The sequence below is a fragment of the Brassica napus genome, chromosome C5 (assembly GCF_020379485.1).
Source record: "Brassica napus cultivar Da-Ae chromosome C5, Da-Ae, whole genome shotgun sequence".
NCBI lineage: Eukaryota > Viridiplantae > Streptophyta > Magnoliopsida > Brassicales > Brassicaceae > Brassica > Brassica napus.
In genome coordinates this window covers 47,037,100-47,063,410 of record NC_063448.1, presented here as the reverse complement: position 1 = coordinate 47,063,410, position 26,311 = coordinate 47,037,100, and the positions used below count along the sequence as shown (strand labels likewise).

General features: G+C 37.1%; 4 protein-coding genes and 1 pseudogene across 4 annotated transcripts; 2 read left to right on the top strand and 3 right to left on the bottom strand.

Moving 5' to 3' along the window:
• Positions 1-968: 968 nt before the first annotated feature.
• Positions 969-4,807, bottom strand: LOC106399619 (F-box/kelch-repeat protein At3g16740-like). Its single transcript, XM_048757553.1, has 2 exons — positions 4,625-4,807; positions 969-4,559 (listed from the first exon to the last, which is right to left on the bottom strand). The coding sequence occupies exons 1-2, from the start codon at positions 4,805-4,807 to the stop codon at positions 3,912-3,914; spliced, it is 831 nt and encodes a 276-aa protein (XP_048613510.1). The 3' UTR covers positions 969-3,911.
• A 4,448-nt stretch (positions 4,808-9,255) lies between these two features.
• On the top strand, positions 9,256-10,974 carry LOC106398951 (annotated as a pseudogene).
• Positions 10,975-17,267: 6,293 nt separating this feature from the next.
• LOC106397073 (B3 domain-containing protein At3g17010-like) lies at positions 17,268-19,100 on the top strand. Its single transcript, XM_013837623.3, has 4 exons — positions 17,268-17,504; positions 17,930-18,221; positions 18,310-18,593; positions 18,682-19,100. Exons 1-4 carry the CDS (start codon positions 17,415-17,417, stop codon positions 18,940-18,942), a joined length of 927 nt encoding a protein of 308 aa, XP_013693077.2. The 5' UTR covers positions 17,268-17,414; the 3' UTR covers positions 18,943-19,100.
• Positions 19,101-19,157: 57 nt separating this feature from the next.
• LOC106397074 (universal stress protein PHOS32-like) lies at positions 19,158-20,620 on the bottom strand. The gene is made up of 4 exons (XM_048758481.1): positions 20,233-20,620; positions 19,791-19,900; positions 19,512-19,630; positions 19,158-19,414 (listed from the first exon to the last, which is right to left on the bottom strand). The coding sequence occupies exons 1-4, from the start codon at positions 20,414-20,416 to the stop codon at positions 19,336-19,338; spliced, it is 492 nt and encodes a 163-aa protein (XP_048614438.1). The 5' UTR covers positions 20,417-20,620; the 3' UTR covers positions 19,158-19,335.
• A 394-nt stretch (positions 20,621-21,014) lies between these two features.
• Positions 21,015-23,939, bottom strand: LOC106401504 (protein high chlorophyll fluorescent 107-like). The gene is made up of 8 exons (XM_013842037.3): positions 23,328-23,939; positions 23,111-23,254; positions 22,722-23,027; positions 22,580-22,639; positions 22,255-22,500; positions 21,867-21,977; positions 21,586-21,762; positions 21,015-21,487 (listed from the first exon to the last, which is right to left on the bottom strand). The coding sequence occupies exons 1-8, from the start codon at positions 23,829-23,831 to the stop codon at positions 21,143-21,145; spliced, it is 1,893 nt and encodes a 630-aa protein (XP_013697491.2). The 5' UTR covers positions 23,832-23,939; the 3' UTR covers positions 21,015-21,142.
• Positions 23,940-26,311: the final 2,372 nt, after the last annotated feature.

Below are 26,311 nucleotides of genomic sequence, written 5' to 3'. Positions count from 1 at the left end.
CCTTTCATTCTTGCTTCTCAGGCCGATCATGTAATTAAATATACATATATCAATTATTCATAATGATTCATCATCGAATTAATGAACATACCGAGGAAATTCCGGCGGATATTTAAGTGTCTGTCGGAATTTTCTCGGAATATTTTCATTTAACCGGGCAAACCAGCCGCCAAATATTTCGCGAAAATTGAAAATAAAAATACCGAAGAAATTCCGACGGACAGTTTCCGTCGGACCCGAAGAAATTCCGACGGACAGTTTCCGTCGGACCCTAGGTTTTATAAACACGAGACACTTCTTCTTCCCCATTTCTCTCTTCTGCCTCCGGCGATCTCTCTCTTCTTTCGGCGATCTCCCCTTCTCTCGCGACGATCTCTCCGGCGAATCCTCTCTATTCCTACACAAATCATGTAAGGACCCTATCCCACTCTCGTAGGATCTATTTGTTAGGTTTTTATGTAGATTTGATGATTTTAGAAGTTTTTTTATAGATTTTTGTTAGGGTGATTGGTTAGGATTGTGATTTGGTTGTATAATAGGTTTAGAATTGTGATTTGGTTGGATAATTTGTTGTGTTGAATTGATTTAGAACTTTTTTATAAATTTTTTATTATTTTTGTATTTATAAAATTGATTTTGAATTTTACAAAACGTTTTTTGTATATAAATTTGATTTTTGGATTTATAAAAGATGATTTCATATTTATAAAAATATTATATTTATTAAAACTAATTTTGTATTTATAAAACATTTTTTTGATTTATAAACACTATTTTATTATTTTTTGTATTTATAAAAACTATTTTTAAATATGTTTTTCAATTAATATTTATTAAAACTATTTTTAAATATGTTTTTCAATTAATATTTATTAAAACTATTTTTAAATATGTTTTTTTTTAATTTATATATTTATTATGACTAATTTTAAATATTTTTTCAATTAATATTTATTAAAACTATTTTTAAATATGTTTTTTTTAATTTACAGGTCTACTGGTGATCAGACCCGGTCTCGATCTCGTCGTGCCTCACCATGAGGTCGTAGTGGTACGGGGAGCCACTCTCAGGGTTCGTCCAGCCACTCTCGGGGTTCGTCCAGCCACTCTCGGGGTTCGTCCAGCCACTCTAGGGGGTCGAGCAGCCACTATCGGGATTCTTCATTTCCCGCACCGGTTTTTGCTCCCGCTGCTGCACCCCCTCCCGTTGCTGCACCCGCTCCCACTGCTGCACCCCCTCCCGCTCCTCCAGTCGTTCCGGGAGTGATGACTGTTGCCCAGTTGGTTCAACAGCCCGGTCGTGAGCATCTTCCCTATCTCACTCTGTGTCCAAAGGGACGACGTCAAACATGGTAATTAAAAGTTTTTTTTTTCATTAAAATTTGATTCATTATTAATAATTTGTTTCTTATATTAGGTTCAACCGATCCGGGAATGGGATCAGCGCATGGATCAACAATATGATGTACTCGAACCTCAGCAAGGGATATCCGACTTTCACTCACTTCCCTGCCGAGGACCAGGAGATGTGGTTTTGTCAGTTTGCGGTAACTATTCTAATTTTTTCACTTATATTTTTAATCTTTAATATAAATTTTTTACAAATTGTGTTTTTTTTCAGCAAGAGTTCACCTGGAATCCCGATCACACGAACTTTATCTGTGACGCCTTCGTCCATAAAGTTATGGACAACTATGGGAAGCAGATCTACGTGTGGAAGCAGAAGTGGCTCATCAACCAGGTTTTTTTTAATTTATTAAACCATTTTTTGAATTTATTAAACTATTTTTGGATTTATTAAACTATTTTATATTTTTTTTATTAAAAGGTCCCGAAGTCGATCAACAACACGGTCTGGGAGAAGTTGTGTGTGCATTGGGATAAGGACGAGACGAAAGCTACCTCCGTGACCAACTCCGCGAACCGTAAGAGCGATCGTGGCGGGAATGGCATATACAAGCACAATTTGGGTGCCCAGACTATTGCCACTCTTGGGGATCGTTTGTTAAGTTCAATCTTTTTTTTTTAATTATTTAAGTGTTTTTATTTTATTTTTTATGCATTTCTTCTAATTTCTAATGTTTGTTTAACTTTTGTTTTTTTCAAGGCGGATGAAAATGATGGCGAGCCGGTTGATGATTTCGTCCTAATGAAGACGGCGCATACCAACAAGCACACCGGGGAGATTGATGATGGTGTTGTGAGAGATGTGCTCAGCCTGATCGAAACTCAGAAGGAAGACGAAGAGACCCGTATATCTCAGCTTCAAACCGACCTGGACGCCACTTCGACGGCTTCGACCAACTTGTCCTGGATTCGAATCAACGAAATCGTTGAATCGGTATGTTCTTTATAAAAAAATTCAATTCATTTATTTCTTTATTTTCATTTTATCATCTTTTCTATTATTTAAATTTGTTTATTTTCTATTTCAGTCGGTTCCAAATAAGAAGGGACGTTTGGTCGGTTTGGGTCGTCGAGCCCGGTCGGTTTCTCCTTCTGCACCACAGCCCTATGTTGATCCATAAGTGCTTATGGACCATTGTAAGAAGCGTTTATTATATATGCGTCGTGTGTGTGTGTGTTTATTTCCTTTAGGCACCACATAAGATTGAAGCTGCTTATCGGATCTGTTAGTAGAAACTGATCTTGACAACCAATTTGCACCAGTCATAGGTAAGTTAGGAAATTGAGCACATTTTCAATGCATATTTGAATAATATCTTTTGAAGTCAAAGAGTTGAAAGTTCATTCTCTTTGTGGCCAGATGATTTGTCATACTTCAAAGAACAGCTCCAAAATGCTACCAATGACTCTCTAGAGCGTGTATTCAAAGAACTTCATCCGCATTTTCTTAGCCTTGCTTCTAATACTAATACATATGCTGTTCACGTGTTAAAGAAGATGTTGGATGGAGGTGTGAACTAACTTCAAGCCCAACTGAATTATTTCTTCTTTGTACATTTAGATGATTTAAGTGATTTTATTATGCAGCAGCTGTCAGCCTGTATATCCAGCCTCCGTGGACATGCGGCCCCCCTACTCCGTCACATGGTCGGATCTGTTGGTAAAATTTACGATACTCTCCTTATTTAATTTCCATGAAATGGCTACCAAATCTCTAATAATCGTTTATCTTTTGTCTCTTAACTTGTGGAAAGTATTGCTCTAAAGCTGAAAATGCAGATGTCTTCAAAGAACACTTTCTTAACCTGGCTTGTAATTGCCACGCTTTGAAGAAGATGTTTGGTGAAGGTAAGAACTAAATTAGAGCCGTAACTGTATTATGCTTGCTTTAAACATACCAACTAAATAATGTGATATGTGATGCAGTATCTAAGCAGCAGCTTTTGGCCTAGCTCATCTCCTCCATGACATGATCAGAGCTGATAAGTCAAAGACATGTTTCAAGCTTTTAAGAACATTCTTTTACATATGAATATCAAATTACATCCATCTCAGGTAGATGTGCTAGCATCTGGAACTTTTTTTCTACTTGGAAGGGTGAATAATGGCATGCTTTGTAAAGAACAAAAATACAAACTCAATTTTTAGTGGCATACGTTATTCTAGTTGTCTACACGTATAATTTTGCTTAACTGGAACCATGCATGTATCTTAGGAGATGATGATGTGCAGTAAGGTTAAGCTCTAAAGAAGAATAGTGACCCAGTAAACATTACATTGTTGAATCCCTAAAATTAAACAAAAGTCTTAAGGTGCAAAGGATATCAAATACATGGTGGAAGAAGCCATACAAGTTCACAACACGAGTATTTGATTGAAAATATAAATAAGATGAACAAAAGCGAAGAAAGCATAGGCCATCAAGTTCAGAGACCAGATAACTGATAAAAAAAAAAGGGTAAGAAAACGGACAGCGGCAGATTTAATAGATACTGGTGTGCAGTTTACATGATGTCTACAGAGCTAGGAACATAAGAGCACACAACTGGGATATTTGTGGGGAGCTTAAGAGAAGGATCTGCGCGTTCTCCGAGATCCACTTGTTTGAAGTGTCCATTTTTACCAATGATGCAAGCAATGTTGTGAGTGAGGCGAAACTTACCTCTGGCTTTATCAAGAACCACTGCCACCTCCTCGTCTTCGTCAACGAAGAAACTCCCACCGTTGTCAAGAAACAGGAAACCCGTGAGTGGTTTCATATCAACACTTAGGAACAGCTTGTTCCACGACACTGCATCGGGCTCGATCTTGCTACTACTAATCCAAATCTTGACCGTGTATGGAGGCAAACCTTGTTTCTGAAATAACACAGCAAGCTTCTCTTCTCCAACACTAGAGAGGGTCACTATGTCTCCGAAGGAGTGAAAAGGCAGAGGCAGACGCGGCCCAAACCTCTCTTTTGTAAAATCAAAACAAAGTAAGAAATCACGGAGATCTGATATCTCTGTTCCTGGAGCTACATCGACAAGCTTCTCTTCAGCAAACAAGTAAGTGTTGCCCTTTAGAGACACGCCACGTTGATAAAACTCTATACTCCAGTCAGGGATGACATCAACAACAACTTTCCACAAGTTAGAGTTACAACTGTAGAGTTAACGAGCTTACCTATACGCTCTAAAGAAGATGGAGTGAGGAGATCGACGTTCATTAAATAAACCTTATAGTCCAGCAGCATCACCACCTTCCTCCACTGATTCTTACCGAGGTGCTTCTTTATAAACCCCTCATCTTTGGTTAAAGTGTTCCACTTTTTACAAGCAAATCGTACTCCTACCAGAGATGTCACCGGAAGCCTAGAGAGAACATCCTCTGCCACATCCGTTGGAAGGTCCGATATCATAGTCGCTTTTGTTTCACTGATGGAATCTTTTTTTTTTTTGTAAATAGCCTTCAAAATTTAGGGTTTATCTCTCTCTTTCTCTGTCTATTTATAATAATAAACTAGATATTAACCCGTGCGTATGCACATGTGTTTGCTTTAATTTGTTTTTTTTGTTTTTTGTTTTTTTTTTCATCAATTTATACAGATTCATACAGACTCTGTAAACCAAATCGAAGAATATTGATCCATGTGAACGACAAAAGACGGTTGCTTCCTGGCACTGCGTGCTAGGCTGTCCGCCTTTGAATTTTTCGTTCGTGGTACATGAACGATCTCTGACTGGAGGAAACTTTCTTTCAGGACTTTAATATCTTCCAAACAACTTGCAAACGCTGGCCATTCTTCTGGTTCCGAAACCATCTTCACCAATTGAGAACAATCCGTAGCAAACGTGACCTGAAATTGACGTAAATTCCTCATACATTCCATTGCCCAGAGTAGTGCTTCCATCTCTGCATGGAGAGGCGAAAGACTAGTCTGAACATTTTGTGCTCCCATCAACCCGGCAAACCCTTCTAAAGTACTGAACCAACCATGTCCAGAAAAATTATCATTTTCCTTCCAAGAACCATCTGTGAAACACTATCGACCTGGAATCTCCGGTAAAGGCATAACATCGGCTTGTGATACTGTTCTCTGTTCTTTTACTATATGCGCTTCCGTCCAAAGTGCTAATTATGTTTCTGCCAATTTAAGTGTATCCCTAGGATCTATATCCAAATTGCTAAAAACTTTATTATTCCGTCCTTTCCAAATATATCATAGTATCCATGCAAACTGATGATCCTCTAATTGCGAGAGAACTCTCCAGAAAAGATGATCCATATTTGTAAATAGAGTCTTTGTTGGAAAAATAGCTGGATTTGATGGTATCTGTGAGAGAGCCCAAACCTGAATTGCTGGGGGACATTCAAAAAACACATGGTTTATCGATTTCTCGTTAGCACCGCATCTTGCACAACATATATCACCAGTTAACCCTCGCGCTTGCAGATTTTTCTTGACTGCGACACACCATGTTACCAATTGCCAAAGGAAATGTTTTAACTTTGGTGGACACCGTATTTTCCAACAGAATGACTTCGATAAATCTACTGTGGGTCCAAACATTACTGGTGATCTTTCCCGATTTGGGTAGACTCGCTCTACCTGATAACCTGATTTGACCGTATATTTTTCATTATTTGTGAAATTCCATCAAACTCTATCTACCATCTGAGTCCTGCTCGGTGGTATGCTTTCTATAAGTTTCACATCCTGTAAGAACATTATAAATTCATCACTAATTGGTAGTTGTTGGATTTTAAAAATTGTAGTCCAGTTATATATTATTATTTGACTATTATTGTATTTGTAATACGAATAAAGAAATACTAATACATTCATATATTATTTTTTTTGTTTCATTGTTTATTTGATATTGTAACCCAAATATTATAGCTATTTCTAGTATTGTATATCTAATTCTATTTCGGTGGTTCATAAAAAAAATTAGAAAGAAAATTTACTAAATCTATTTGTTCCTTTGTATTGTATTTTTTATATATATTGAAAACAAATTTATAATGATTATTGGAAAATACATTAGTAAAATTCAGTTTTTGAATACATGTATATTTTTGAATCAATTTTTGTTTTGAATTTTGTTTAATGATTAATTTAGACAAAATATGTTTTTAGTTAATTAGATTGGACCAGTTGCACAAAAAATAATAATTAGATTGAGTCATTTTCGTATATTTTAAATCTGGTCCAAACAGATAATTTATAAAAATATAATGGACTTCAATTTTTTTTTAATAACATAAGTTCATTATTTTTTTTAATATATTGCTATCAATATTTTCAAACAATATTATATTTATTTTTAATTATGTTATTCTTGTTTCCAAACATTTCCAAAGGTACTTCTACCTTAACAAGATAGAAGATATAATATTGTAAAAATATGTTGTTATTTATTTTTTCATGTCACTATTAAATAACATATATGTGTCATCATATAATTAATCATGTTTTTTACCTACCATCATATAAGTAATCATATAATTAATACTATTTTATGCGTACCATCATATAAATAATCATATATCTTATATTTTTAAAACTTAATATGAAATATAAAAATTATAATTTACGTTGGTGTTTGAAATTGTTTGTATTGTATTTTTCTTAAATATATTTATAACATTTTATAATGGTTATAAAAAAACATTTTAGTAAAATCAATTTTTGAATATATGCATATTCTTGAATCAATTTTTGATATAAATCAATTTTAAATTAATATTTTGATTTGAAAAATGTATATAAAATTTAAATTTAGTTTTATGATTATTTTAGACAAAGATCTTTTTAGGTAATTAGATTGGACCAGACGTTTTCGTATATTTTAAAGCTGACCCATATATATATTTTTATAATATAATGAATTTTCAATTTTTCTTGATAACATAACTTCATTACTTTTTTTCTTTAATATATTGCTATCTATATTTCCAAATAACACTATTTTTTACCTGCTATTTATGTTGCCAAACAAAAGTTTAAAGTATTTCTACTTTGATATATGATAGATAAAGTAGAAGAGAAACTATCCACAATGTGCCACGTCATCCCTCCTACTTTCATTTTGCGACACGTGTCGAAGAACTTCTTATTTTTCTTTTTGCATCTAATTCGCGAAGCTTTTTTTGTGTGTTTCTAACTCGCGGAGGAGTAGTCAAGCTTTCTGTTTATTCATTGGGCTTTCAAACTTTATCTTTCTGGCCCACTTGGTGTTTAGGTTTAGTTGTACACTCTTCTTCAGTTTGACGCTGTAACTCATCGTTAGCCATCTTCTCCGATGAGATTTCCTGTAACGTTTCTCCCTTTTTTTTAAATTCTTGCTTTAATTCAATCATCAAACTCCACTCACCTCTCCCCTCCCACTCCGTCTCATTTATTCAAATTCAAGTCTGTAACAGATACAAGCTCGACCTATAAATAGGTGTTGTTGATGTTATAAAGACCTACTCCATTCTAATCTCTTATAGCCTAAACCATCTTTAAAATAGGGTAATAGCCAATCACCCAAAACCTTTCATGACTTGCTATCATATTCGTATCGCTTCTTTTTCTTCCAGCCTGAATTAACTCCAATCCTCCATTCCTCGGGAATGAAATAGTTTTTTTCTTAATGACGGCATCAGTCATAGCAGATTAGCAATCGACGAATTCCTCATCCTTCTAGCGTCCATGTGTTCCTCACCAATTTTGTACACTACTATATTTATGAACACGAAGACAAGTCTATGCTCATCTTTCGTCTCGCGATCTTCTTCTATTATCGCAATCTTCTACTATAGCCAGAGAGGGCAGTAGAGATATAACAAATAAAGCAGTAGTTTTTTTCTCTAAAAAATACATTATTGAACTTGAATTTTGTGAAAAAATTGATTAAAAATAAAATTTTATTGAAATTTTAACATGATCTAACACAAAATATAAAACAACAAAAAAACTAAAAATTATTAATAAGAACGAGAAAAAGAAAATCCATTCACTATATTCTTTTTTGACGTTTCATCAAAACTAACCAATGGAAATAAAAGCAAAAAAAAATATCATGGATAGTTTTTTCTTTAGTGGTTACCAAGCTCAAATTTAAAATATTCACATGATAACTGAAAGAAAAATACAACTGTACTTATTACATAATCAAATCATAATTTTTTTAAGAAAGTAATAAATTCTAATAAATATATTTCTATTAGCAAAGTAGAATATTGTTTTTTTCATGGAAACATATCATCAAGTAAAGAATCACAAATTGACACATCATCAAAAAAATCTAAGGGTCTAACTGGTGACCAAGGAATGAAAGGGAATAATGCATTCCTTGCTATTCCTAATTTTTTTTACCATTTATAAGGAATAGTTTTTCCTTTGCATTCTTTTTCATTCCTTTTATTTTAAAGGAATATAGAACAAATTTGATCCTCACTAAAATTGATAAGGAATATTTTTTTTTTCATTCCTCTAATTTTTTTCCTCTGCATTTTTTTTTCTATTCATTCCTAATGTTCCTATAATGGTCACATGTTAGACCCTAAATATTATAAAATTTACCATATTTAGAAATTTAACAGAAAACATGAATTTTATCTTCTCCATTAAGTTAATTATTGTACCTTTGAGTTTAACATTTCTTCAATTCTAAACTTTATCAGACTATTTACTATGTTACATGAAAGAAAACTCTTTCTCTTTTCATTTGGTATGTGATTGTATAAAACTCTTTTATTTTAAATAATTATAAAGTTATCTCATGGCATTCACAAAATTGTAGTATGAAAGTTAAAACATGTTTTTATCACATCATAAGCATTCTGTTGAATTTAATTAAACCAACAATAAAGCTAATAATGATTCTTAAGAAATCTGTTTGCTTTATAAAATTGAAAAATTCAAACTCACTTTTTCATAAATAATGCAATGGCCTTCCAAAAATATAAGTGGACCAAATAATTTACTAAATTTTACGCACAATTAACGTGTTTACAACTATCACAGGAACAAGCACCATTACATACATATATCAAAAACATTAATAAGTTCTACTAAACTAGCCAGAAAAACTCACCACCATTTTAGAGCCAGAGAATCAAAATTTAAAGTAAAAATATCAACACAAACAATTTCAAACACATACAACTCACTTGGCTGCACAATCAACAACTATCTTGCGCGTAACGCGGACATACCACTAGTATATATATATATAGACAACTATCTGCACCATATAGAAAGTAGGGGTGAGCAAAAAAAAACGGACCGAACCGAGTCAAACCGAACCAACCGAACCAACGTTTATTTCAAACCATTCGGTTAATTTTTAAATAGACAGATCAATCATGTAATTTTTTTTTCCACCGAACCAAAGTTTATTTCAAACCACTCTGTCGACGATACTTAGTTTTTTTTTCCAGATTGAGTGTAGGCAATGTGTTAGATGAGTTTAGATGATTGATCTGTCTATTCAAACTTGTAGGAGAACATATTTGAGCGGCAATTCGCCATTAGAGGACCTGGAAGGTGGGATTTATCATGGGAGGATTCAGCTGCATTGGAATGGAGTGGTAAAGTCACCAGCTTTTGTTAACTTATATATCTTGACAGTTACCGTGTTTGTTTATAAAAGAGCCTAATACAGCTCTTTGCTCTTCGTATGTTTGAGATTTGTTTCTTTGCAGTTCACACTCTGCTTTGGTGGCTCTCATCGCATATTTAAGCCTACCAGCCCCAATGGAGCACTAGGTTCTGTAGATTATCCAAAGGAAGAGAGACGTACACTGGCCCATTAAATCACCCGAGGCACCACCCAAGTATGGCTCCCCTGAACGTCAAAAACTTATTCATGAGGTATAAACCCTCTAGACATCCTTTAAATTTTGAACAGCTATTGTGGTTAAGAGTATATGAATTTGAATACATGTTTTATCGTGATTGGGGCTACTGAACAAGTCGAGTGTGGGAAAGCATTTGGTTTCAACTTTTCTCACACCATCCTAGTGTTAATAATCTCCTTTTGTTTTTAACTCTTGAGCCTTTCTTTCTTTATGTACTTGATATGATTTGTTTTCTCTTAATGATATATGACATATCTGTTATTATTGTTCAACTTTAGAAACAATCATGTGCTCTTAATAAGTGCAGATTCATCACCACGTCCTTAGCAAAGCAACAGTGGTTACAAAACCTATTCATCTGGAATGTAACCAAACACCTTCCGCTGAGTCAGTAGCTCACTCACAAACTGAACCACAGGAAGCCCATAATGGTAGTGGAAGAGCCGTCAACTGCTATAAGACATACTACAGCTGCTGATGATCTAATAATCGAAGAAGCAGCTGAAGCAGTCAATACAGCTGCTAATGTGAATCCCACTGCAGAACTTTTAGCAACGATTGAGGTTGCGGCAAAAGCTTCTGGAAGTTGTGAGGAAAGTATGGTTAGAAAAGGGGCTCAGAAGCCAGCTGATGACAGACTGTTCACGTGGGCTCACAGTCGCAATCGTGGTTCTTCTCCTAAAGAAGTTCATAAGGTCAAGTGGTTATGGTACGGGGTTCGTGAATGAGTCTTGAAATATGATGAAATGAACATCGTCGATGTAAACCAAACCAGACGGTAAGAAAAAATCATAGCAGATAGATGAATGAATATGTGAAATGTCGATGATGCTTGCTAATGTGGTTTGGTCGTTTGATATACGAATATGATTATATAAGTAAATAAAGTAGAGTAAATAATTATGTGTGATATGAAAGAGGATAACTATCAATCTCCTAGATTAGATATTATCCTAGAATATTCTATATAGTCAACGATATTATTCCTGATATCTTGTAACCAAATGTACTATATATTGTGATGAAATATACATAACAATTCAAGGGAAACTGATCTACTTACATGGTATCAGAGGGTTCTCGTTCCTCAAATCTCCTTCCTCTTCTTTTCTAAATCCTCGACCCTTACACGCTTTCTACTCTCTCAAATTTCACTCTCTCATGGCTAATAACGATGCTGTTCTGGAACGCCCATATGGTGTGACAAACATTAAGTCACACATTCCCCTCATTCTTTACATCGATGACCATAACTATGATGCCTGACGTGAGTTATTTCTCACTCATTGTCAGAGCTTTGACGTTGCAGGCCATCTCGATGGCACCACGTTACCAGCTGATGACAATGATGACCTCTGGAAGAAGAGAGACGGCATCGTCAAACTCTGGCTGTACGGCACACTCTCGAAGGACCTCTTCAAAAGCACATTCAAAACGGGAGGCACTTCAAGAGAGATCTAGGTGCGTATCGAAAAATTCTTCAGAAACAATAAAGAGGCTCGAGCAATCCAGTTGGACAACAGTCTCAGAACCAAAGAGATCGGAGACCTCACGATTCATGCATACTGTCAAGAAATGAGTCTCTAGCCGATCTCCTCACCAACGTTGATGCTCTGGTGTCTGAACGCACTCTCGTCACATACATGTTGAACGGTCTCAGTCCTCGCTTCGACAACATCTTCAATGTCATCATGCATCGCCAACCATTTCCAACCTACGATGAAGCGCGTTCCATGCTCATGCTAGAGGAGGAGCGTCTCAATCGTTCGAAAAAATATGGCTCTTCCCTGGACGATTCTTCATCCTCTACCAAAGTCTTGGTTGCTGAAGCTTCTTCTCAGAACCGTCGAGATGAACCTCCTACTCAACAACGACAACAACGAAACACAAATAACAGAGGCGGGAGAAGAGGTGGACACCGTGGACGTGGACGTGGACGCAACAACGGATATCAACCACGACCACAATATCAACAATGGCCTGCTCCTTTGGACAAACGGCTATCCGATGTGGCATCAACAATACGCTCCTTGGTCTCCAGTTCCTCATCAAATGGCTCAACAAAGAATCCTTGGACCCCGACCTTCACTCCAACAGCAACAGATGCCGTTTCCAAACTCAAACCAGAAATATCAACCAACGGTGGACTTTGCCAACGCTTTCAACACCCTGACGCTTGTTGATCCGACAGACAGTCAATGGTACATGGATTCTGGGGCAACGTCACACCTATCAAACTCGGCAGGTAATCTTAAGTCTGTTTTTAATTTAGGCACCAGAAAGGAAGTCACCCTTGCTAACGGAAGCAAGATTCCAATAACTTCATCGGGTTCCTTACCTTTTCCATCAATTTCTCGTCCTTTATCACTAAACTCTATCTTTGTCACACCGTCAATACTTAAAACCCTAGTCTATGTTCATCAATTTACTCGTGGTAATGCTTGTTCTATTGAGTTTGATCCTTTCGGTTTTACTGTGAAGGATCTCAAGACACAGATGACTTTACTCCGCAGTGACAGTACCAGAGATCTATATTCTGTCTTTCCACATTCAAATAAGGCTACCACTGGCCATTCAACTTTCCTGGCGACTTCCTCAGATGTTTGGCACCGCAGGTTGGCTCATCCTAGCGACCAGACACTGAACAAGCTTCTTTCTACTTCAGCTTTATCTTGTAATAAAAGAAATTCTTCTCCTTTATGTTCTGCTTGTCAGCTTGGCAAATCAATAAAACACCCGTTTTCTGCTTCTCAAACACTAGCTCAAACACCTTTCGAAATCATATATTCAGACTTATGGACCTCGCCAGTCCAGAGCCTCAGTGGTTTCAAATACTATCTCCTCTTTGTTGATCAATTCTCTCACTTCTTATGGGTATACCCTCTACGCCATAAAAGTGAGACGTTTACCAAATTTCTTCAATTCTCAAACTACATTCAAAACTACTTCCAGAAAACAATCAAATTCTTGCAATGTGATAACGGTGGCGAATACAATAACGCCCAGTTTCACAGCTTCTTTGCCTCTAAGGGGATCTCTTTTCGGTTCTCTTGTCCCTATACCTCTCAACAGAACGGCAAATCCGAACGCATGATAAGAACAATAAACAATGCGGTTCGAAGCCTTCTGTTTCAAGCTCAACTTCCTCCCACCTTTTGGGTCGAAGCTCTTCATGTTGCTGCTCATATCATTAACCTTCTCCCCTCCAAAGCCATTCAAAACAAAATACCCTTTATAACTCTCTTTCAGAAACCAGTCTCTTATTCCCATCTTCGCACTTTCGGCAGCCTCTGCTACCCAAACACAAACCATTCCACAACCCCAAAACTCTCACCTCGCTCCAAAAAATGCATTTTCCTTGGTTACCCTCAAAATCACTGCGGGTACCGTTGCTTTGACCTTGAAACCAAAAAGATCATCCTTTCAAGACATGTTAACTTCGACGAAACCTGCTTCCCTTATCCAAAAGCTGAAACTAGTGAGAACCTCTCATACAACTTTCTTGATGTCGAGACTTCTCCACTATTTCGTCAAATCCGCCAAGCCCCGCAGGTAACACCTTCTCATGTCCCTGCTTCTCAGCCTGAGCCGCCAACTCAAACTGTTCAACCAGTCCCTGAGGCACCAAGGCACCCCATGACTACTCGCTCTAGGCATGAAATTTCTAAACCAAAAAATGTTCTTTCTCTTCTAGCTCAAAATCAATCACCCCTTCCAACGAGCTATCATAAGGCACTCGATGATCCTTTTTGGAACTCTTCTATGACAACTGAGTATGATGCCATAATTAAAAGTGGAACTTATGATCTTGTTCCGAGGCCACCTAATACTAATGTTGTTCGTTCTATGTGGTTACACAAACACAAGTATGATGCAAATGGAGTATTCAAAAGTCATAAATCCAGACTTGTAGCCAATGGAAAATCACAGGAGCAAGGCACTGATTTTGAAGAAACGCTCAGTCCAGTGGTTAAACCGGCAACCATCAGAACTCTCCTACCTGTTGCGCTTTCACATGACTGGCCTGTTAACCAACTGGATGTTCAAAACGCCTTCTTACATGGCACCTTGGATGAGACTGTGTACATGACGCAACCACGGGGGTTTGTTGATTCTTCTAAACCTAATCATGTTTGCAAATCGAATTGTTCTATTTATTGTCTGAAACAGGCCCCAAGGGCATGGAATGCAAGATTTGTCTCATTCATTACCAAACAAGGATTCAAACAAAGCAAAAGTGATACAAGCCTATTTGTCTACAACAACAAGGATCAACTGGCTTATCTCATCTTGTATGTCGATGACATAATCATCACAGCCTCAACTCCAAAGCTCCGTGACTCCGTAATTGCAGTCCTGAAGTCAGAATTTCCAATGACCGACTGCGGCATCATCAACTCATTCCTCGGCATCTCCGTCAAACACAATTCTAGGGTTTGTTTTTAAACCAAACAAAATATGCAGAAGAAATTATCATAAGTGCAGGTATGAAAGATTGCAAACCTTGCAAACACCAGTCGATATGAAGAGTAAACTTGCAGAAGATGATGGTGCCAAAGTGAAAAATTCGACTGAATACAGGAGCTTGGCAGGAGCGTTGCAGTACCTTACATTCACACGCCCAGACATCTCGTACGCCGTTCAGCAACTATGTTTGGTCATGCACGATCCTCGTGACACTCATCTTCTCGCCCTTAAACGAGTGATATGTTATATCCAAGGGACAAAATCACAAGGCCTCCAGCTACTGAAACATCAGAAGATGAACCTCACGGCCTACTCCGGTGCGGACTGGGCTGGATGCCCCTCGACTCGCCGATCAACATCAGGCTATGCAGTCTTCATGGGAGATAACTTGATCTCTTGGTCAGCAAAGCATTAACAAACGGTGTCACGTTCCAGTGCGGAGGCCGAATAAAAGGCTGTAGCAAATGCGGTTGCGGAGTCTTGCTCATTACGGAACCTTCTGCTCGAGATGCTCATTCCCCTGAAGCAAGCAACTCTGGTCTACTGTGACAATGTCAGTGCCGTCTACCTGTCAACAAACCCGGTTCAACATCAGAGGACTAAACACATCGAGATTGACATCCACTTCGTGCGAGAGAAGGTCAAACTAGGAGCTGTGCGCGTTCTACACATACCAGCGTCAATGCAATACGCGGACATCTTCACTAAGAACCTTCTTTCAACACTGTCCGAAAGCTTCAAGTCCAGTTTAGGCGTTATCCACGCTCCAACTGCGGGAGGGTGAAAGAAGATAACTATCAATCTCCTATATTAGATATTATCCTAGAATATTTTGTATAGTCAACGATATTATTCCTGATATTTTGTAACCAAATGTACTATATATTGTGATGAAATATACATAACAATTCAAGGGAAACTGATCTACTTACATGATATGTTGTCTTGCAACTTAGTTGATAGATATCCTTTAGCAAAAAAACAAAAAAACTTAGTTGATAGATTTCATTGTAGCTTGTGACCAAGTCAATGACAATATTGTATTTTGTAACTGAATATTGCGACCTTTTTTATTAATACAGAAAAGGTTTGTTACTAGAATTCAAAATATGATTATACAGTAGGGGTGGGCGTTCGGGTTCAGATCGGATATTTTGGATTTTCGGGTATTTCAGTATAGGGATAGAGAATCCGTTCGGGTTTTCTGTACTTCGGATCGGGTTCGGGTCTTTTTAGTTCGGGTTCGGTTATTTTGAACTGGGTTCGGATATTTAGATTTTTAAAGAAAAAATTAATATATTTTTTTTTACAGCAAAAAATTTACAGACTCATGTTGACTCTGTAAACCAAATCGGCAACTCCGCATCCATGTGAACGATGAAGGACACTTGTTTCCTAGCACTGCGTGCTAAGCTATCCGCCCGTAGATTCTCCGTTCGGGGTACATGAATGATGTCTGAGTTTAGAAAACTTCCTTTTAAAAGCTTAATATCATCTAAATAGCTTTCAAATGCTGGTCATTCTTCTGGTTCCGAAATTATCTTTCAAAGAAAAAAATTAAATTTTTCATTTTTTAAGTTTCTTGTATTTAAAAATATAGATTTCACTTAACTGGTTTTTTTTATTTTTTAAAGATTGAATGATTAATAGGTTTGGAGATAATATTTTTTTAAAAAAATAGATACTAATTTGGGTATTGTTTGTAAACTTTGAATGTAACTTTTATTAATACATAAAACAAAATGTTTGACATGCATTTTAAATGAATATCAAATCATTTTCTCCATAATTATATATATATATATACTTATGATCTTAAAGTATCTGTAACATCAATATAAATATTTTAAAAGAAACAAGAGATGTAAACTAGAAATATAAGTGTAAGTATATATATGTTCGGTTATCTTCGGATATCCATTCGAGTTCGGATATCCAATCTCTCCTAACTTAATACCCGTTCGGATATTTTGCTATTTCGGTTCGGATTTCGATTCGGATTTTTCGGGTCGGGTTCAAGTGCGGTTTCGGGTATCGGGTAAAGTGCCCACCCCTGTTATACAGGGTGGTCAAAACTATTTATCATTTTATAGTATATGAATATATATATGTCTTGTGTGTTTATTTTCTTTAGGTATCACAGAAACACATTAACTTGGTGTGATCCTCAGAAGATGACCTCATCTTTGTAGGACCTTTTTGTTTTTTTTACTTTTCAGTTTCTAGAGGAAAAGACTTTGGACTTTGACTGCCAGAAACATAAACTTTTTTAAAAAAGTTACTGAATATAATTTTGAGGTTGAAATCCAATCAAAAAGTTAGCTGTAGTTTTAGTACTGGTAAATAATAATATAGTTTAAAGGTTAATGGCTGTGGGTTAAAAACAAAACGCAAGAAGGGTAAGCTTTAAGGGAGTGCTTTTGGCACATCAGGGATTTTCAGGTACTAAAACAGGCATATTCTGCTTTTGCGTGTCTGTGAAGTCAGTTTTGTAACAGCTATTGTGTCTTTTCTATCAACATTCAGTTTGACTATACATGGGTGCTTTTTCACAGTTGTTTTTGAAAATAAATGAAAAAGGCAAAGTACTTTGTAATGGGATAACGAGACACACTTACTACACCAGAGAGAACCAGAGAAACGAAGCGAGAGAGATAGTCAAAGAGGAGGTTTTGGGTGAAAGAGAAACAAGTTGTTGAAGTAGAGAGATGAGTTGGAACGGTCGGATTAAGGAAGAAAGGAAGAACCTGAGCTTCTTCAAGATCTTCCAGAGTGCAGACTTATCCTCTGAATGCATGGTAACTTCTTTCTAAAGCCTTATCTTGTCATTGAACGTTGTGGTTTTCATGATAGCTTTGTTTCAAAAGCAGAGTATCTTCTATTTTTCCTCTTCTTTCTTTTGTGTTTAATGGGTTTCAAGGTTAAATCTTTTGGTTGTCTTTGAAAGGTCTGTGTCTGAAACGTCTATTGTGTTGGGTTTATGGGTCTCAAGGCTTTGACAAGTCGAATCTTGTTAGTTTTGTATGAAAAGTTTTAATCTTTTGGTTGGCTCTTGTTTAATGAAAGATTCTTCGTTTGTTGTCTTGTTAAGGAAATGTCTTCAATTGTTCACTCTTTGAAACATTTTTAGCTGTCGCTTCTGTCTGAATCTGTATGGTGGGATACAAGAGAGCGCTTCCTTACAAACATTTTTTGCATTCTTTCATTGTAATGTCCAACACAGAGAGCGCTTCCTTACAACTTCATGCAAAACCTCTCCAAAGAAGACTTCTCATACAAGATGGTGATAAGAGCGGAGAGGGGAAGCTCATGGGAAGTAGACATCTCCAAGAACCCGAGGTTCTACTACATGGAGAAGTCTGGATGGAACCAGTTCGTGAGCGACAATGCTTTGGGAGACAACGAGTTCATCACCTTTACTCAGAAAGGGTCAATGTCCTTCAACGTCAACATCTACGGGAAGAACGGCAAGGAGATTGTCGCACCGCGAAAACCTCCGACAACAACTCCTCTGAGTAAGGTTTACCGTTTAATGCTTTATTGAAAGAGAGGATGTTGTGTAAGAAAGAAGAATTGAGTTCTTTGGTTTGATGATGGAAACAGGTGGCGTCAAGAAAGAAGAAGGTGAGAGAAGCTACAAGGACGTGAAGAAGGAAGAGGAGACATGTGAGTCCATGGAAGGAGTTGAGCTTGAAGAAGCCACAAAGAAGAAGAAGAAGAGCAAGAAAGTGCTGAGTTATGTGGAAGTAGGTGAATCATCGAGAGGCAGCAGAAAGAAGAAAGCTGAGAAGCTCAAAACACTCAAGAAGAAGAAGAAGATCAAGACAGTGAAGAAAGGTGTGCCAGAGTTCGAAATCACCATAAGGAAGTCATACCTCAAGTTCATGGTAAGATTACTATTCAACAGTTTTACTATTATACAGTCTCCTTATTAGTGGTATGTGAATTTTGGATCTTTTTGTTGTTGTGTATCAGTTACTTCCGAGGGTGTTTGAGGAGGAGCATATCCCGGGTGAGTCTATGGAGTACACGATCCATCACTCGGAGATGAGGTGTTCATGGAATGTGCTCTGCTTGGTGAGGGAGAATCGGACAGTCTTCTCGAGTGGTTGGAGTCGATTGGCTAGAGAGTTTCCTTTGAAGGTCGGTGACAGGTGTACCTTCAAGCTCATCAAACCAACAGAGTTTGTCCTCATCACCAAGAAGAGCAGAAAGGAGACCACTGTGATTGGCTGATGATGAAGGAATGTTTTAGCGTCTTGCTTTTGCTTATATCTATGGAGACAATATGATATTTAGCTTAATGTGTTGTTGTGTTTCTTGTTCGCTGTTGTTTATTTCCCATGAAACTTATAAGTTGCTTTATCTGTTTATGGTATTAGTCTTGAGACTTACTTGCTTAATCTTGTTTATGCAAATCAGTGGTTACTTACTTAACAGCAGAGACAATATGATTGAAAAGAGTATATTTTTTATTAGAAGGTGAAGTATGTTTTACCCATTAACACATAAAGATGCACAACATAGAGAGTTTGAAAATACAAATTTCAGACACAACCAACAAACACAATACACCACAGGTTATTCATGTTCTCTGGGAAAATGAAGTGAAGGAGATGAAGACAAAGCTCAGTGGTGAGCCTTGACGACGGTAACAGGGCATGCAACGTTGTTGACGACATGGTTGCTAACGCTTCCCATTATCATCCTGTTGCACAAAAGAAACAAGACTTGTCACTATATGTGTAAACCAAGTTTGAGATGTTGAGGAATTGAAGAAAGAGGAGGAATCTTTTTTTTTATACCTCTTAAGGCCACCAAGGCCGCGATTACCGATGACAATACTTGAGAGAGGGATATGTTCAGCAGCTTCACATAACTTCTCACGAGGATCTCCCCAGTATATCTTCATCACTACTGTAATCTGCATCATGTTTCACAGTAGATAGATCTTATTTATTTAACACAAACCAAACACTTGTTGTAAAAGGGAGTTTCATTCATATAGATCAAAATGGTCACACAAAGCTTTTATGGATTATTCGTGCAAGTACTATTATTGAAAAGAGAGATCATTGCTTTACCGATTTTTGCGTAGCGGCAGTGTTGGCAATGTCAAGGGTTTCAGCATCTGGCTTCACTCCATACTTCTTCATCACGGAAGCTTCCGAGACCTCACTCAGTGGAATCAACGCTGAAAACGTTACAAAGCAAAAACCAGAAAAGATCATTGTAGGAAACACTTGAATTCAAACCATATAACAATTAATAAGACCAGGAGCCCAAAACTGGCTTCATCATCATGTTACAGAAACGATCAACTAAGTGAAACAAAATCTTCCAAACAACTTAGGACGAATACAAGTCAAACAATGCATGAGTAAGTCCAAGTGATTTCAACACAGAGATTTTATTTGCTAGAGAAAGGCTAAACCGGAGTAGAATTGTAAACCCTCTAAACCGAGAAAGGCTTCGACGCATGATCCAAAGAAAGAGTGTAAGGAGGGATATAATAAGAGAGCGTACGTGATCCAACGGTCTCCCAGAGCTGCATCTCGCCTTCCTCGTAATTCATATTGGGAGCCACGGTTATGAGGATTAGATAATCTCCGTCGCGGACCACGTTGTCGATCGCCCAGTTCAGAGCCTTCTTGCTGCACTCCGAGAAGTCCACCGCCACTCCGATTCTCCGTCCACCACTATCCGCCATCCTCTCTCTCTCTCTCTCTCTCCGTACGAGTACCACTTTTTTCAACGAAAGCTTGATTCTTTCTCTCTCTCGCTCTCTCTCTCTCTCTCTCTGCAAAATAGCGCCACTCAAAGACAACTGGTGTTTGGTCGGAAAGGACTAGACCAAGGAGACTAAACTCCTCTGTAACGCTGTCCTACGATATGTATCACATCCCAACCGTTAGATATTTTCTAAGACGATCACAGCCTTAGAATTAGAACAGCTCACAAAACAGTGGTTAATCAAAATATCTTCACGTAAAAAAAGAAATTGTAACGGACAAGGAAAAGTTAAAAGTCAAACAGACTCTTGACTTATTTTAATACGGTCAGATTCTGTTCCTTTTTTGTAATCATGACCACAAAATAAACAAAAAGTTTTGAAATGATGATGTTGGCTCTGTCTAAGAAAAGAAATGGCCGCAAACGCTGTGTTGATAATCTTTTTTTTTTTTTTAACTCAACATCAACTTATCATTAGCCAAATGTTTTGATACAAACAATTGTGACCACAATACCTCAAGAGGCTTTAACCACGCTGTGTTGATAATCTAGTGTTTGATGTTATGGCATTGGTATTGAATCTTGTTATCAGAATATTATAAAATTAAAATTGAAATAGACAATTGTTGTTCAATTACACATAGAGCCTTCTTCATCTTTACAGTCCCCCCCCCCCAAAATAAATCTCTATGTATTGTTCTTTTCAAGCACCACTTGTTCTCCCTCTAATGAATCTCCCTAGCCTCTGAGAATCAAGATTAACCTCTATTTTCGACGGATCCAACGACAGCTTCTCACGCAAAAACGCATCTAAGTTAAACCCACTCCCAGTTTCAGTATCCTCACGTCCTCCCACAGAGCTTCCAGCTACCTGACTAGATTGACCATCCTTAGCTCCACCCATGTACTTAAGCGTATCATTTAACCGGCTGTTGTTGTTATCACTGTTCTGACCAAAGTTCAATAGCCTTTTAACAGTGTCTAAAGCCGGGTCAATTATGTCCAAGAACCCCGTGACCCACGTAGCATCATCAACCACCTCTGTCCGCTGTTTTTGCATTGAAAGAAGAAAAAGCCATATCAACATGATGAATAATAATAACTCTACTAGGAAGATCGAATGATGTGTAAAAAAAAAGAGATTACTTGTTGGAAATAGAGGTTACGGATCTCCTCAGCACGGTCCGCATCTCCTTGGTCTTCCTCGAGCTGTGCCCATGTCATCCATGTAACGTAGCTTTGTGAGTTTATGTTCAGTGATGACCTGAACAATCTTCTTGCTGCTGATAGGTTCCCTGCTCTCTGCTCTAGAACTCCCCACGCCTATAAACACAAATAATTTTTTTCAGCAAATCTTGAAGGCTAATTTATTACTCCGACAAGCATTTGGTTGATAGGTCTCAGTCCCTTGTTATTAGAATGTTTACCTGTAGACAACGAGCGGCACTTTCGGTAGATGCATCAATGGAGAGAGCTCTTTGGTAAAGTTCTCTAGCTGTTGTTGTGTTTCCTTCTTTCCATTCCATCCAACCCCATGCCTAAACCAGTATACACTTTCACCAATCATTGTCTCTTCCATACACACTCTTATAAAGAACTTAAGATCACTAGAAACTGAGTAAAAATTATAAAAAAATGGTTAAACTTTCTTTAGAACTTAAAATCATTAAAAATGGAGTAAAATTAAAAAATGGTTTAACTTTCTTAACAACTTTCACTAAAAATGGAGTAAAAATCTGTGAAACAGAAACTAAATCTTTTCATTTGAGCAGATGTCATGTTATGTAACAACCAGATTGAATATTGTATACTTACAATCCAAACAGGTTGATGTCTAGGATCAAGCTCTGATGCTCTCCTCAGTAAAGCCCGAGCAAGATTAGCAGATGAGTGTTTATACTCCAGTAACCCAAGGGACTGAAGAAGAACAGGGTCTCTAGGATTCAGCACATGACCTATCTTCAGTAGCTTTCTTCCACGCTCAACATTACCTATCCCAGCTTCAAACACCCCCCACACGTGCCACGCAAACCTATTCTTGGGACTTGCCTGAACAGCTTTCTATTAAAAAAAAAAAGAAAAACATTTTCAGATCATGAAGCAATGGCTTAACAATCACTCACGCCTCCACAGTTCTTACCTCAAAAAGCTTTCTAGCAGCTGGGAATTTCTCCTGCTGTATCTCCAACTGTGCCCACGCCTGTTCACAGACAGTGGAGCAAACATAGTTTTGAAACGGCATAGTCCTAAACATGTTTGATAGGTGCAAAAAAACAACTTACCAACCAACTAGCGCAGCTCTTGGAATTGGATATGGTGGCCTGCTTGAACAGGTACCTCGCCTGCTCATACCTACCAGCTTTAGCCTCCAACAAGGCAAGTGTCTGGTAGATATACTCGTTCCGTCCGCAAAACTTGAGACCTTTGGCGAGAAGATTCCTCGCTTTACTAATATTCCCTTGTTTTATCTCCAAGTTCGCCCATCCGTGCCAAGCCGCTACATGCTTCTTGTCAGCTACAGTAGCTGCATCAAACAACTCTCTAGCTCTTCTTACATTCCCCAATCTGTTCTCCAGGACAGCCCAACACTGTGTTCCAAATTAACAACATAGTATTGTTGGTACATGTTATGATGAGAAACATAAAGTTGCTTTCATGGTATAGCACCAACCTGCCAAATGTATGCATTCTCTCCTTGCGTAGCTTGACACCCTTTCTCGTACACGATTCTTGCTTCCGACAACTTGGTTTGTTTGGTCAGTATCTTCCCTAACGCCACGTATGGTCTCCCATCCTCCGGCCAGTAAGCTATACACTTTTAAGACCAAACAAGATAGCATAAGAATCATTACAAATTTGATTTTTATTACAACAAGCAAGATGGCTACCTTCTCAAGAATCTTCTCAGCGTCTTTGTATCTGAAACTCCTCGCGAGAAACTTAGCTCTGTACAGAGATAAGTCGAGGTTCACTGCAAGAGGCTTCTCTTGAGCCCTCGCAACAGCGGCAGCTGAGGAGGACGAAGAAGACTCCGATCTCTCCGGCTCGAATATCGGCATCTTCTTCGCTATCTTACTCAGACCAGCATCGATCTTCGCTGGATACGTTTTGTCTCCTTCGTCTTCGCCAGAATTTTCCAGCAACGGCCGTCGAACTACTAGTACTTCCTCATCCGGAGATTCCTTTCGCGATGATACATTTGAAGAAGACCTGTCGACAACCGCACATAAAGACGTGTTCTTTGATGAGTGGCCGGAGATTCCATGGATTCCGATTTGGATTTTCGCCGGTGGTTTACAGAGACTCTCCGGAGCGAGGAATAAGGTAGAGAAGGAAGAAGTGTTGGCCGGAGAAGGAGAAGAAGATGAAGAAGTCGGCACCAGGAAGTGCATTGTTTTAAGAAGAAAAGCTTTAACTGATAAAACTGTTGTGAGCGTTCGTGGAGAGGAGAGGGAGAACGCTAGACAGGTTCGGACAAGGCGAAGAATGATGGTTTTTAAATTACGATGTTACCCCTACGTTAATTCCAGATTTTATGTAATTTTGAAACCAGAGATATCTAGTGAAGGGTTATTTGGTCATTCTGGGTTGAGGATACTACTGGTTCCGTATCCCGCCACGTTGGTAGCTTTTTGGATGGCTTAGCTGAACTGGATTTCATTTGCCACGTGGTGATATATTATTGGTTTTGAGTTCTGAAGGGGATTCTTAGCGGAAAGAAGAGTATACTCCAGTGCGATTAGATGCATGTTTATGTTTGTTGTTATCCAATCATATCTCGTCAGAAATCAGACCAAAACAAGAGGTCAAGCGTCCACAGAACCTTCACTTTTTTTTTTATGTTTTTCTTTTCTTCTTATTTTCCCCATGCATCAAAACGATCACATGCACCGGTCATTAGGCCTCTGGGATTTTTATGATATCAGGATTCGATCCAAATCCGATCCGAAAATCCGGATATCCGGAGGGGCCGAATCTGGATCCGGATAGTAAAATGTTGGATCCGTCAAATCCGGATTCGGATATCTTGATTTTTAAGTCCGGATATCCGGATCCGTAAGTTTTATTTTTATTTATTTTAAGGATATTACAATTTTTAGAAGGATATTCGACACCCGGATATCCGAGAACTCCGGATCCGGATAAGGATAGTAAAATTATGGATTCGCTGAATAAGGATCCGGATCTGGATACCTTAAAAATATCTGGATACCCGATCCGTCCCAGGCATACTAGTCATAAATTTTTAAAACTGAAATTTTACTTACATGGGCAGGGCCGGGTCATTAGGGGACAAGCGGTGCGACCGCTCCGGGTCCAAGCCCGTGTCCCTCCATATAATACTAATTAAGGGATCTAATTTTTTTATAAATCTATATTTTTATATATAAAAAATTATAAATATAATAAATAAATGTATATAGTTTTATTTTCATTACAAATTAAAAACATTTTAAACATTATTTACATATAAATTTTAAAAGATAAAAAAAATATTTTTTGTCCTAAGGCCTTTAACGGTATTGAGCCGGCCCAGTACGTGGGTGCAGTAAGTTGAACATTTTTGTGCTCATGCTTGAATGTTTTGTGTCATAATGTTCAACACAATGGTCGGTTACGAACTTTTATGCAAAAAAGGTCGGTTATTACTTATTAGTATATGATTAGAGCTCGAAAGCGAACAAATGGAAAAATAATTCAATAACAACGAGTGACAATAGCAGTGACTTAACGTGAAATCGCGACGCGGCCCGTAATGCATTTTTGTAATTGACCCTTAATATTCTTTTCTTTTTTGAACGGCAGATTAAAATTTTTTATGTTTATGTTTATGTTCTTTGGTTAAAATTTTTACGTTTATGTTCTTTGGTTAAAATTTCTGTTTCAAAATACAAAATTTATTAAACACTTTGTTCCTTTTTGAAGAAATATAAATTATACGTTAAATATATATGGGTTGCACTATCACCGAATAATCAAAATTCATCCCTACGACTTTTAAGATTTTGTTCAGGAAACAAAAAAGAAGAAGATTTTGTTCAGCCATGAGCTATCTGGTTTCATTATTTTGTATGTTATGGTTCAGCTGGTTTACATTAGAACAAGAGTACAAAGGTTTGAGTTTTCTACAAATCTTTTAACAGCTTTATATATATGCATGCTCACCGTTTGTTAAGGAAAAGCTAGTTTTCGTCGTGTATACATTTTTTGGGGGTAAAAATATAAAGATTATTATTACCCAATAGGTGTTTTCCTGCACCATGTGCAGTAAGCAATTTTTTTAAACCTAACTTATATTTAAAATTAAATTTTATTAAATATTATACATTTTACTATTTTCTTACTAATATTTAATATATATTTGATATGTATTAAATCAATTTGTATAAAACTAATAAAAATGATATAAAATTGTATAATTATAAAAAATTTAGCCTAAACAATATTTACAAAATTTGTTGATATATAAGAAACTAATAATCTTACGATTAGATATTTAAATTTTTTAAAAATTGTAAAAAGTTTTGAAAGTTTTAGTAATACAAATTGTATAATTATACAAAAATAATAATATTTCAAAATTTGAAATGTTATCTATGAATATATTTATTTTATAGATAATGTATAAGCTATTACCATATTTTAAAAAAGTTTACCATAAAAAGATATCAATATTAAATGTAATATATGAATTATTACCATATTCTAATAAGTTTGCCAAAAATATAAATCAACACTAAATGAAATTATCCATGTCATATTTTCCCGGAAGCCATGTCATCAATTTTAGTAACCATGTCATATTTGTTTTGTGAAATTGATTGTAGAGATAACATGTGGCAAAATCACTTCGCAAATATAGTCTAGTGGA

What these genes read in the sequence shown, in the direction of transcription:
- LOC106399619 (XM_048757553.1), bottom strand. Translation starts at nt 4,807, where the DNA reads ATGATATCGGACCTTCCAACGGATGTGGCAGAGGATGTTCTCTCTAGG. An exon ending in TGATGCTGCTGGACTATAAG is followed by an intron (nt 4,560 to 4,624) that starts GTTTATTTAATG and finishes TAAGCTCGTTAA; the next exon opens with CTCTACAGTTGTAACTCTAA.
- LOC106397073 (XM_013837623.3), top strand. Translation starts at nt 17,415, where the DNA reads ATGAGTTGGAACGGTCGGATTAAGGAAGAAAGGAAGAACCTGAGCTTC. An exon ending in ACTTATCCTCTGAATGCATG is followed by an intron (nt 17,505 to 17,929) that starts GTAACTTCTTTC and finishes TGTCCAACACAG; the next exon opens with AGAGCGCTTCCTTACAACTT. An exon ending in TCCGACAACAACTCCTCTGA is followed by an intron (nt 18,222 to 18,309) that starts GTAAGGTTTACC and finishes TGATGGAAACAG; the next exon opens with GTGGCGTCAAGAAAGAAGAA.
- LOC106397074 (XM_048758481.1), bottom strand. Translation starts at nt 20,416, where the DNA reads ATGGCGGATAGTGGTGGACGGAGAATCGGAGTGGCGGTGGACTTCTCG. An exon ending in CTGGGAGACCGTTGGATCAC is followed by an intron (nt 19,901 to 20,232) that starts GTACGCTCTCTT and finishes TAACGTTTTCAG; the next exon opens with CGTTGATTCCACTGAGTGAG. An exon ending in GGCCTTGGTGGCCTTAAGAG is followed by an intron (nt 19,415 to 19,511) that starts GTATAAAAAAAA and finishes TTTGTGCAACAG; the next exon opens with GATGATAATGGGAAGCGTTA.
- LOC106401504 (XM_013842037.3), bottom strand. Translation starts at nt 23,831, where the DNA reads ATGCACTTCCTGGTGCCGACTTCTTCATCTTCTTCTCCTTCTCCGGCC. An exon ending in GACATCAACCTGTTTGGATT is followed by an intron (nt 21,978 to 22,254) that starts GTAAGTATACAA and finishes ATACTGGTTTAG; the next exon opens with GCATGGGGTTGGATGGAATG. An exon ending in GTAACCTCTATTTCCAACAA is followed by an intron (nt 21,488 to 21,585) that starts GTAATCTCTTTT and finishes ATGCAAAAACAG; the next exon opens with CGGACAGAGGTGGTTGATGA.